This window comes from Pterocles gutturalis, unplaced genomic scaffold (genome assembly GCF_000699245.1).
Source record: "Pterocles gutturalis isolate BGI_N339 unplaced genomic scaffold, ASM69924v1 scaffold31379, whole genome shotgun sequence".
In the NCBI taxonomy this organism is placed as follows: domain Eukaryota; kingdom Metazoa; phylum Chordata; class Aves; order Pterocliformes; family Pteroclidae; genus Pterocles; species Pterocles gutturalis.
In genome coordinates, this window is record NW_010134230.1 from 65551 (window position 1) to 78669 (window position 13119).

General features: G+C 37.2%; 1 protein-coding gene across 1 annotated transcript; it reads right to left on the minus strand.

The window, feature by feature from the left end:
• Nucleotides 1–1435: 1435 nt before the first annotated feature.
• On the minus strand, nucleotides 1436–12529 carry MPHOSPH8 (M-phase phosphoprotein 8; the record flags this gene model as incomplete). Its single annotated transcript, XM_010081525.1, has 11 exons — nucleotides 1436–1934; nucleotides 2826–2909; nucleotides 3648–3775; nucleotides 5086–5240; nucleotides 6084–6238; nucleotides 8058–8144; nucleotides 8943–9083; nucleotides 10241–10329; nucleotides 10416–10541; nucleotides 10988–11236; nucleotides 12427–12529. Coding segments are annotated over 11 exons (1359 nt in total), but the record flags the coding sequence as incomplete, so codon positions are not given.
• Nucleotides 12530–13119: the final 590 nt, after the last annotated feature.

Here is a 13119-nt window from a genome sequence, read left to right on the forward strand (position 1 = left end):
TTAAGTTAGACTATACAACAGTTTCTAAATAGCATCTATACTCTATGGACATTTATACCAAGGGACAGCTCTACCATTTACCGGTGCTGTACAGCGCTTATCCCACACACACCCTATTGTGGAGTAACTGGGGAAGGGGCAGCCACATACATGAAAACTGTCACTCCAACATAAGGAAACACTTAGGAATATCCCCATTCCTTTTTCATCTTGAAAGGTTATACACAGTGACTAAAAAAGAAACACAGCTACACAAAGTCCCAAGTGCTGGTAGTGACATACCTGATTCTCAAGCATTTCAGGTGTTCACACTTAGTAAATGAGGTATCCAACATATTTCAGAGGTGGAGGTACCAAGTCTGTTCAAAGCCCAGACTTGTTAACATCCCATCAATACTGTTTGCAGAAAGGCAACTATTCTAAATCTAAACAGAAATGAGTATTTGTATGTCATGTTGCTGTTCCAGTTTTATATAGCTTAATGTGACATTCCACAAAATTCAAGTAGCATCTGCTTTGTTACTTACTCATTTGGCATCTCTCAAATATGAAAGTTTTAAACTTTCATACTTTTTAAAATTAAAAACTGGCTAACTGAAATATTAAAAAGTCACAGTTCTTAAAGGGTACTTAATACATCTGCACCATTTTGATCGTGAGCACTCACATCCATTAGGAATTTACCCACTATAATTTTGCTAATAATATAGGCACATAGTGGCATGTAAACTACACGTAGCAACCAGAACAGCAAAGGCACAATCTGGATTTTTTTTCCTCTATTTTTCTTTTACTTTTCAAGATGTTGGTTAATTTACAAAGAAAAATATTCTGTACTTCATGCAGAAGTCTTACATTTGTATTTTATAGCATGGGACCATTACATAACTGCTGTGATGTGGTAAAATAGGTCACTTTAATAAAAAAAGAAAAAAATATATATAGCAGCTCTCTGCACTGAGGAACTGAATTTCTGAATTAAAGGACAATGCATGTTCTCATCTGTCAGGCTGAGAACATCTGAAATCCTCTTCATATCTTCTTGTCTACAAAAAGCATTGCCTGCACATTCAAGGTAGTTACAAGTTTCCTGGTTTGCTATTTTCAGCTTGTATTTATTTGTTTTCCCGTATGTCACCTAAGAACTCAAATGTTAGTTAAGACACCTGTAAAACTATCAGTTGCTTCTCTAATACAAAAATAGTTTTAAAACACTGATGTAACTAGGAATCTGACCGCAATCCTCTATGAGTTGAGCTTATTCAGCTGCCTTAGTTCATACCTGCAGACCTAACTGTTTGTTCAAAGGGAACCACTCCAAGCACAACTGCTTTCTCATTGGGAGACAATAGCAGGAAGAGTTTCAAACCAGAACACAGCCCTCAGCAATTCAAAGTTAAATCTAATGCAGTGACTTCCAAGTGTAATTTCTGCCCACAGCTCCAAGAATATGACAGTTCTGCATTTTACTTATAAACATTACAGTTAGAGTAAGTAGAAATTTTTAGTTTACAAATGGAAAAGATCTTTCTATTAAAAAAGACATTTCACATCATTACCTTAAATAGTTCTTATATGCACCGTTCCACATTGTGGAAAAGCTGAAATATGCAGTCTGGACTCCATGCGTTAAAGAAAAACAGAATTATATGTATTGGCACAAATACTTACATCTACATCTGTACAAAGTACAAAAAAGCTGACAACCCTGTCCCACCAGCTCTCTAATACACACTTTCCTATGTGACTGCCAATGTGTGACAGTGAGATGGAAACTTAAAGAGTGTGGTGCCAAAAAGTTCCAAACTGCTTTGTCAGCCTCTAAACAGAGGAATCAGGAGTATATAAAAAAAAAAAGCATCAGTCCACTCTGCACACTCGCAGCCGTGAGGTCACTGCAACTGCACTCGGTATGCACCTATTAGCAGCTTTACCTGCAAAAGCAAACAAAGATTGTTCACATGTAACTACTGTGTTAAACACTACTTGTAATATAAGAAAAGCATAAGAAGAGGCATACAATGGCTAGGGATTAACAAAGAAGAAAAAAAAAGAATTTACAATTATGTTTAATAAAATCAGTTTATAGCAGCCCTGCTGAAGTATGAACGGCTTGTAACAGGACTCCAGTAGAATACTGCTGCATCAGGCAGTGGTAAGCAGGTTAGCCCCAAATCTGAACTAGGCATACACATACACCTTCATCTGAACATGAGATCAACTTTTTCCCTTTTCAAAAAACAAACAAACACACACACAAACCCACAGTAAAACTTTTAAGAGTGTAAGTTTTAAATCTGAAGATCTCAAAAAATTTACTGGTGCATCTTCCAAGGATAAAAATAAATGCTACCAGAACAGGATCAGTTATTCATCTTGCAGCATGTAGTGGGACCACTGCCCAAACCACCTGGAAAATACAACAGACTATACAGACTGTTTAAAAGCAGACTGCATATCCTAGACTTCCAAGTTCCCCCAAGCACACAAGCAAGAACATCTGCATGCAAAAACTGAGACTCCACGTATCTGTTAGCCATTAAATTCACAATACAGAAGGGGAAAGCATTTAGCTGTAACATTATTTCATCCTGGTGCATGAATTATTCTGACTGCAGCATGAAAACATTTAATTATGACAGAACTAACACCCTCAGCAATGTTCCTAAGTTCTGGCAATGTCACAGGATGGAACTGGGATGAAGAGATGGTGGGAAGTCCTTAGTTTTACATTTACAACATAGAACAGGGAAGCATTTAGACTATGGAAGAGTTATTGTACAACAAATTCATGTACACATTTAATTTTTAGAGCATTTTTGTACCTTGGCAGTAGGAGCTTCTGCCAACCGTATGAAAAGCTTGTTAAGGCCTGGAGTAGGGCTGAAGGAATAAATAAAGTGACTATCCTAAAAGGAAAAAGAAAATGGACAAAGTTAATGGCAGGATATGGCTGGAAGTGCTATGAAAGTGGACTAACAGACCACAACATCTTTAACTATGCATTTTTTTAAAGAAAGATGTGTATACTGGAAAGAACCTTCGGTGCAACCACAGAGAAAATAAGAGGACTTCACAAAGCATGCACAGTGATGCAATTACTAGATTTATAAATAAATAAATAAATAAATAATAAAAATAATAGGAATTAATCATTAGAAATATAAGGTTGGTTGTTAAGGCAAAATAGTTACATTTAAGAACTTACTTGGGTCAAAAATTTGAGAGGCTAGGTGAATTTGAGAAGTGAAACAATTTCAAAATCAGAATTCTCACTTGCGTGCTCAAACCCTGTTCTGAAGTCAGAGAATCACAGAAGGGTTGGGAGGGACCTCTGGAGGTCATCTGGTCCAGCCAGGCACCATCTGGTGCTCAAGCAAGGCCACCTAGAAGCAGGTTGTCCAGCACTAAGTCCCTGCCTTTTAAGGCATAAATTTTTATGAAGTCTAACCTATGCAAGGTTTATAGTTATCTCCATATACAAAGAAGAATTAAGCTTAATTAAAAACAAAACAAAACAAAAACTATCATGATAAAGAAATGCTTCATCACAATACTCAAAATTAAGGCCCTAAGATTTCCCAGGCTGCTCCATAAGGACTTTATAAAGCAGTTTTACAGTCAATCAGTTATATGAAAAGATTTACCAAAAATACAGGGAGCTGGAATTTGTCATTTAAAACCACAGCTTGTACACTGCATGGTCCACAGAGCCGAGCAACGACTTCTTTACCAAAGAAATTTGCATGGAAAACAAAGAGAAGAATTCCAGATCCTGAAAGGGAAATCAATTCAGTCACATGAATTTGAAACCAGATCCATTATTTAGAACAACTGCATACACTGAATGTTTGAAGATAGATAGGTACAAATATATATATAAATAAATATTACTGGCAGAAATGCAGTCTCCCACGCCATCCTAAGCCAGTGGATCCCAGCTCAGAACACAGCTGACATGGTCACTAAGTTAAGGTCTTTTTGCAACAGAAATAATTTTATGTGGCTATTAGAAAGGAAAGTGGATACGGGAATCCTCAGTATGGTTCACCTCTGTGGTTTTAGGTTTACCTAAAGAGAATGGAATTTAATGTGGTTTGGGTTGTCTGTTCTATTGGTAGGGACAAATGAGCCCCGTCAATGATAGATCTTTATGAACTGCACTGAAATTCAGTAAGCAACAACCCTGAATACTCACAAAAGCCTTTTTTTAATATATGAGCTTATAGAAGGTTTCTTAATTCTGTAAGGGATACCTATAATCAAGAACTGGAAGACTTACATTACAACTCTTAACAACCAGAAAACTGGACAGACATAACCACTTCCAATCTTAGTTGAAGTAGTATTTCAGTCACATTCGTGTATTATTTCAAGCAAAGTCAGTATTAGCAGATATTTCCCTGATATACTCAAAAGGTGAATAAAAATGACTCAGATAAGCCACGCATCGGAGACGAGTATCTGGATTCCTGAAAGAATGAAGAAACATTCCCAAATATCTTGGGAATTTGATTCCCAGCTTATTCAAAGGGTCTATGGGCAAAACAGAGTTAAGTGAAGCTGGCTTCTTTTTTATAGTATTCCTAGACTGCATTGGCATCATGACAGTGCTGTGACTATACTCCAAGACTCCAGTGCATTAGGTACTGTCTACAAAACAAGATGATCCGCTACGACATTTTCTAAGTATGCTCTTAGATTAAGATTTTTCAAAATTATTAATTCTAAGATAAACCACTCCTTTCCTATAACACCTGTCACTTAGTTAAGGTAACCCTCACAAAGCTACCGTAACCCATGAACAGACGAAAGAAGCTGTGTATGTTGTAATACAAAACCTCTTAAAAAAAATTACACACAGATCCCACCCACAATGCATCAAGACATGGCTGCTCTCCCTATACTCCATAAGCATCTCCAGAGCATCCTTAACGTAGTGTGCTGCAATACAACAAGTCATAAATACATAATTTTGCATAGCAGATACTTTAAGACATACTTAAAAAGCGGTTTCTTAACACACTGTTCTACCTTTTTTAAAAAAAAAACAAACACAAACCCCACCACAACAACAAACCCTACCTTCTGGCACATTTTGTGGGGGTTTATAGTTAAATTCTGTAGAAAAGTCTGGACCTTCACAGAGACGGTGACACGCAATTGGAAAGACTGGCTCCAGCAAAGCAAGACGAGCTTCAAAATAATCTCTGATGGTATCTTCCGCTACTCTTGAGAGCCTAAAAGACCAAACAAGCAAGGCCTGTACTCCAAATAGGAAAATTACCAGACACGAAAAAGGATTCCAGATTACCTTTCTGGATTCCTGATTTTCAGCAGTGAATGCCTTCATCACTTCATCATCATTTATGCATGGACGAACCCCAAGCCCCAATACTTTGTTAATAAAACAGTTTATCAGTGATCTGTGAAATTAATGTCAGGTCCACAAAAATAAAAAGCTGAGACAAATGCACTGTGGCATTTAAAAAAAACAGACTCCAACTAGCCACATCCTTCGAAGGCTCTTTATGAAGTAAGACGTCCCCAAAACATCGTCATGTACTCAAGTGGCTAAAGAGAAGCAGATAAGCACTTCCCTGGTGTGGCTGGCTTACGAACCGACTGCAAGTGCAATGTAAAAATAAATACATGAGTCACTGTATAATTCTGCTGGCAATACTATTGTAAAAATGCTGTTTCAAATTAACTGCTCTAAAATGCAGTGAAAAAGTAGCAACACTACCATTAAGTAGCGAAATTGGGGTTTGTTTTTTGTTTGGTTTTGGCATTGGGGGGGAGGAGGGGGCCCTAATTTAAGTGAGCAGCCTTCGAAAGAGAGATCACATTAACTAACAGCATTTGGCACTTTTACAGGAGATACGAGTAACAAGAGTTTACACTCAACTCTCCAGTGCTTATACACTTTTTAGTTTCCTGATTGCTGTACTTCTAGTTCAAAGAATCTTTCACCTCTAGCAATTCCCTTTTCTTCTCTTCATCTTTTTATTCAGTGTTTAAGCCCATAATTATGACATGCCCAGTATTGCAAACTTCACCAGAATAAAGTACAGTTTACTCACGTTTCCAAATGACTCTTGAGCTGCTCATACACCAGTACATTATTACATTGTTTAGCAAAATGCAGCGCACTGTTCTGATGCTTTGACAAAATGTTACAGTCTGCTCCACTTTCAATCATAAGCCGCACTATATCCGAATTCCCTCTTTTACAAGCCTGTGCAGAAAGTGAGAAGATGGGAGGATAGACAAGAATGACAAATCCCCTGTTAGAACAGACCATAGCACTGGAGTAAGAAGAACTGCAGAAATGAATTAAAATCCAAAATCAGTTACAATTCAGAAAACAAGTTTAGGTATTCCCTCGTGAATGTTAACACAACTCAGAACTCAGGATCATATTCCATAAATATTTTATCTTTACCCAGGCAACACTACACACCTGATCCCACAGAAACAGTATCACTCAGGGTTACCAAATGGACTTAATTAGAAAAAATTAAATAAATAGATAAATCCCAAAAGTTCTGTGGAAACATCGAAACTGGTGGAGTTCAGTAACTGTACGCTTTCTTGGAATTGTTTACCTGAATAAATGGGTTTCTGCAGAAGTATTCAGAATCACTAAAGTAAGACTTCCAAGTGTCTACTTCTAGGAATCTCAGTTCAAATAGTACTTTAGGTGTGCAGTAAATTAACAGAATTTGCCCCAAATTGCTTTGTTACACAGTCACTGTTATCAACTGTCCAAGTGTCCAAGGCTGTCCAAGGCTGTTCAATGTTCCCTACAGCAAGAAGGTCTGGGCAAGTCAACCAAAGACTTGACAAAAGTACAGGAAAGTCTAAAGAAAGCTTTACTTCGAAGAATGCAAACACATGCTCTTGGCTGCTTGTTTTCAAACACTTCACTCAGACGAATTAGGGAAAGGCACAAGAGATATAAATGTCAATCTTCATGAGGCCTTTCAGAAATTAACTTTTGAAATTTGTCTCTGCTCTGAACTTTTCATCTGTGCTTTCAATCCATACCTTTAGTAAATAAAACCACCTGCCCCCACCAAACAGAAAACCCCCCAAAATCATGCATCACACAAGGAATTAAGTGCCAAGACTTTTTTTTCCTCTCCTAAAAAGCATGATCCAACTCCTAAGGTTAAATAAGAGTGACTTGATAAACATACTTACATGTTTATCCACTCACGGCTAAACTTGATTCAGTAAGTTACTGGAAATGAAGACCCTGTTCTTTGTATCTGCACAGCAAAGCAAACATCCGGAATAACTCACTGTAGGCTGCCAATTAGAAAGTATGTACAGCTGTGCATCAAATACTAATAAAACCTTTAAAAACAATGAAGGTCAAAACTGAGCCTTATGGAAGTAGCCAAATTACGAAGAGATTTTGGACTGAAGTGGCTGAGGAAACCACAAGCGTGTTATTCCCCATACTTGTTAAGCCTTGCAGAGGATAAAAGAGAAACAATACCACATCGTCTTGGACAGAAAAACTTTTGTAATTTCTTTTGTGAACAAATTGCCTTAAACAGCCTATATATAAATACAGCAAATTTAACAGGAAGGGGTCTTGGAATTTTCCCATTGCAACAAAATTTTAAAAAGGGGGCGGGGGGAGTAAAGGTGCAGAACAGGCAGTGGGAAGGAGACTGCAAACCAGTTATTTTATTTCTGGCCTGCAATGAAATTACAAAAGTAAATCACAGCAACACCTAAAATTCTCCTTTCTGGAATTTTTGTCTTCCTGTTGACCACCAGATTATCTCAGTTATAAGACCATATCCACATTTCTTTGAGCCAAACAATGGAAGAGGATGATGAGCTGCATTTAGCACTGTACACTGATATAACAGTACATTAAAAAAATGGATTAAAACACTGCCTAGAAAAACTAAGAGTAGTATTTGTATTTCAAAAATAGTACACGTTCCCTAAATCAACTCTACAAACATGCTTTTACATTTTCTTAGTTTACCAGAAGTATTTATATTAAACCATGTCAGGACAAACATTGACTTTACCTTCATTAAAGCAGTTTCACCACTGCTCTGCTGCATGTTCACATATGCCCCTGCTTCCAGAAGAATAGCTACTGTTGTTAGAAAATTCTGTAAAAAAAACCCAAAACCACAACACAAGTAAGTAGAAAATATTCTGGTTTTGTTTCAGAATATAAAGTGACATTTATTTAAAACCCATCAGTAAAATCCAAAGCATGAGGCATGCACAATTAACACTGTTCTCTGACACGGCCTAATAAAGAGCAATTCAGACCCAGGCAAGTAGATAGCCACAAGTATTTACAATTCTTACTTTTTTCTAAATCTGGCAATAGTGGACACCACAGGAAGAAAAGAGCATGTTTGCATTAATCACCAAACTGGAATCAAGCTCCCTTTTGACTGTTTATCTACTGCACATGGGAAAACACGAGCCAACTTGAACAAAAGAGTGTACTCCTGACACATCCTCTAACTTAGTAGCCTAGCTGGTCTCAGTTTGAGAAGAGCTTACCACCATCTCCACCTCCCAACTCCCAAATAGTAAACCCCACTTAACCAGAGATTTGCTCTCCAAGTACCCCAGTTTGGATTCTGTGTAGCCAGAGATCGTAACGAGCAATTCTAACACAAGAACTTCAGCCCCTGTGACATACAAATTCAGAGATATCCTTTGCCTCCACTTTTTCTCTAGGTAGCCCTATGATATTCTCTACTCAGGGTAGGGTTTGTGATCAGAATTTATTTACACTACAGTAAACACAGCTGCTGAAATTATGCAGTTAACGTCTCCCTGCTATATCCTGCTAACTACTTTTCAGGCATCATCCAAGGGAAATAAATTGTGTACTGCTTTTAAACATAAGTAAAAGAGGCAATAATCACAAATACAATAACAAAGCCAACCTTTTCAGCTGCATGTATCAATGCAGTTGTTCCATTTTTCTGTCTACTGTTAACTTTAGCTCCTTTCCTGATTAGAACCCGGAGAAGGTCATCATGCCCACCAGCAGCAGCAAGCATTAGTAGTGTCATTCCACTTGAGTCCTGCTGCAAGAATCATTGTTATTAAAAACAACAACAAAAAAACCCCACAAACAAAAAAAAAACTAAAATACTTTAACATAAATCAAAGCTGCAAGACAAAAACTGCAACCACGCCAACAGATTTCACCAAGATCCCCCTCCCTGGCAGAAGAATTCACACAGACATGGCTGCCAGATACTGACAAACTATCACCTCCCGCTTCTCTTGTCCTCAGGCCTCACACTCTGAGCTCCATAATCTGCAAAATCTGTAACATTCCAAGGAGCAGAACAAGAAGGAGGAAAACTAAAATGAGCCAGGATGAAAGGCAGCAAGGTATTGAGGGTGGGGAAGACAGCAAGACAGTGGAAAAAGAAATCAACAGCCACTGGAGGAAAAACACAATGGCTCAAGTCAGCTGCTACCAGAACACTGCTTTTGGATTTTATCAGAGTATAAGTATGAAAAGACTTCTGCGAGTGGCCAGTCTCCTCACTCATTCCTGCATTTTCCACCAGACAGTACAATTCAAAGAACACATGCTTGCCTCAGTAGTTCATTTGGCATATTTTCTACTATGCTACAAAAGTCTTAGCATAATGTGTAGTTCTCAAAATGCTACATAATAGAACTACACAAGATCACAAGTGAAAATACAGAATAATCCTCAGAAATGGAACCACAGTACTATATAAGAGGAAAACAGATCCTTCAAAAAAAAAAAACAAACAACAGAACAGTAAGAACAAAGCTGATGAAGAACTGGCAGAAAACTAATTATTCATGGAGTGAAGTGGTCCCAGTCTGTCAAACAGAACATTCAATTTTTATTTTGGCATGTATAGATGTTTTACATAGTTTAGCCACTTGACCTGATGAGTATCATCTTTCCTTATAACATGTAAAATTCTAAACTTAATATTCTGTTAAATCCAGTGGTCAAATCTGCTACAAATCCAGCTACTGGGATGCTTCTATCAAACATAATTTTTTCCTTGGAAGAAATGGAGAAAAAATACTGAAGCCTCAAATTCTGTACTCCCTTTTCTCACCTTGTGCTTTTTTATCAAGGTGAGACAGAAACCTGCTACTAGCAAGAGGGCAAAACTTTTCAAACAAACCAAATTTGTACTCTTCCCTCCTGCCCTCCCCAATACACCTACTGCAGAAAGGTTACCTCTTGATCCAGATTATATTCCTCATTTGAAGAAAGTGCCACCTTTACTGTCATATAATCCCCACTTTTAACAGCATCCCTTAGGAGAGCTAGAAAATAAATTTAATGCAGTTATAGGATATTTCACTTTGAAGCACCAGGTCAGAAACATCCCTTCCTCCCAGCAACTACTTACTACTTGATATTGGTTCTCTTGACACATGATTCTCATCTTCTCCATCAAGGTGCTTCTGAAAGTCTTCTAGTGTCAGCCATTCTAACTGCATGTCCATACCCAAACTCAAGACTTGTTGCTTGCCATCTATAATGTATTTGAATTTATGGAAGAAGAAACATAAACTAAGTAATAAGTAACTTATAAATTTCAAAATCATTCATTGCTTACCATTGCTTCAATGATCAGCAGCTTAACCAAATACTACTTATCATTCAAATAGACTCTGCAAGTTAGCGTGGAATGGTTCCAAACAACGAAGGCTATGTTACAAACGGACACAAAATGCTTCTACTTGAAACAAAGTGTTTACTTGTTGTAATAAACTAGGCTGAAGTGATAAAAGATGGTGAACATTCCATTACTGTAGTAGCAGAAACACATCAGCAACACACTGAAAAGTTATCAGTGAGTTTCAAAAGAAAAAATAGTTTCAGCCTCCTGGAGAGACAAGAATTGGAGCACTAAAAGATGCAAGCAAAATATTAACTGCCAGTGCTCAACTTTCCCCTGCATTTGTGTCTACTGCTCACCAGAGTTCTCCATTTGACACACATCCACTACTTCTCGATCACCTTCTGCGGCAATGTAAGTCCATGTGTCTGTTTCATCTCTTATGTTCCTCCTTTCCTTGTACACCTTGCTGTCTTTTGATTTTAATTCTTCTATGAATTTATATTCTAGTGAAGATTCTTCTCTTTTGCAGTTATTCTCAGAATATTCACTTTTTTCTTCTGAAGCTATATTAAACAAGGCAAATGCACTTTTGATGTCCTTAAAGCCTAGAATATTAAGACAGTTACCAAGAGTGACTACTTGAGCCACTGAAGACTATTACATAACAAAGTTAAAGTGACTGACCAGAGTCCACTTAGAAAAGGTCTATTCTCTTTCCATAAGTTAATCATTGCTGTAGCGTAGAAGCAAGTTTAAACACAATAACCAAAAATAATGGAGAGCGAGTTCACCTCCAGCTTCCCTGGGAAATCTGAGTTCTGACTGCTTTCAACATGGCACCATCTTGTTTTCAAGAAATGTAGTGTAGAATTATGCATAAATGACTACTTTGAAAATATGGTTCAGTATCTGATGAACAGACAAAGGACATGTGCTGTATAAGGAACAATAATTAATCATTGTTTGTTACTACTCTTCTTAAACAGTGTAAGCACCTATTATGCTACTTTCAGTGAAAGATGTTTCTCTAGCCACAGCTATTTGAAGCATCAGCTCCTCCTGTATCCATTCATGATTATCAAAGGTGGAGTTACCTAGTTTCCTCAGTCCACCCTCATCAGAGTAGTGAGGGAATTTATCCAATAAAATAACCCAGAATTTTACTGAGATCAAGAGTGGTGGGGGTTGGAACTAGATGATGGTCCCTTCCAACCCAAACCACTCTATGATTATTAATACTCCATTATACTACTAAGAATAGAAATATTACATAGATATTTTTCTTCATGTATCAAATCATCCAGTTCTGGCGATATTTTAAGGGTTGTATAATATAATTCATCATTGTGGCTAGAGCAAGAGGCAAGAAGTTTGTCTGCTGGGAACATCTACTAGTTTTTCTAAACACAGAGAAATGCATATCCACGGTATCATCAAAGAACAGTTCTGGAAATAGCCAATAATTGGACGAATTTGTCTAAATAAATGACTGTTACATGTCACAGAAGCATAGCTGACAATATTAAATAAGAAAGGGCAAAATCTTGAATTGTCTACAAAAATTTTATGAGATTTCTATATACTTCCATGCTTCCTACATGAAAAGTACATACATCATTCTGATGAAGCATATATTAACAAAGCAAATAAACAGAAGACTTTTGCCTCCTAAAACAAAAGCAGAAATTCTTGTTTCTTGTATGTGTTACAAAACTACACAATATTCACTCTTGTAGAAATATGATAATGTCCTGAAGGGTCTTTCCCTTCTCTCTTTTTAGCAGTTAGCACTTACTTTTTTGGCCCTTTTGTTCTTTTCTGCTCTTTTCTTCTTTTTCAGACTCTTTTTTTTGAGATTTTTCTTTTGTTTCAGTTTTCTTCACTTCTTTCTCCTGATACTGAGAACAAAGATCAAATTTAACTGGTAGAGAAAAAAATGGAAAATAAACTCCTTTCACCACTCCAATGATAAAATGTGTTAAAATTAATACTACTGCAACTTGTATACAACAGACTTGTGCACATTCCTAAGAAAAGAATTAAACAGGTGAGTCAGGAGTTAAGCCTATGAAGGCTTCTTCCATAAGAGAAGAGGCGTTATTTCCAAAATAAAACAAATTCAATTCAGACTTCTACTGCATCCCAGACATGGAAAGTGCTTTAAGGCATACATGCCAAAACCAGCATTCTGAAGGAAATTCAAAATTATGAACTTTTCATTTGCTCCAAATACTGAGCCTGAAGAGAATGTAATTATTTCAAAGTATTCAACACCTTTGTAGCACCACATTCGGAGCAGTTATGATAGCACTCTCTTGAATCTTAACTGAGAAAACTTGGCATTTGTATACAGAAGGTTCCATGTCTTCCAATTTACACTTATAGAATGTCATGGCAACAGTTACTTGTGAAAAACAGACACTCAGAAATATCCACCCAAACTCACCATATCCACATAGAAGATTCACAGAATCACAGAATGTTAGAG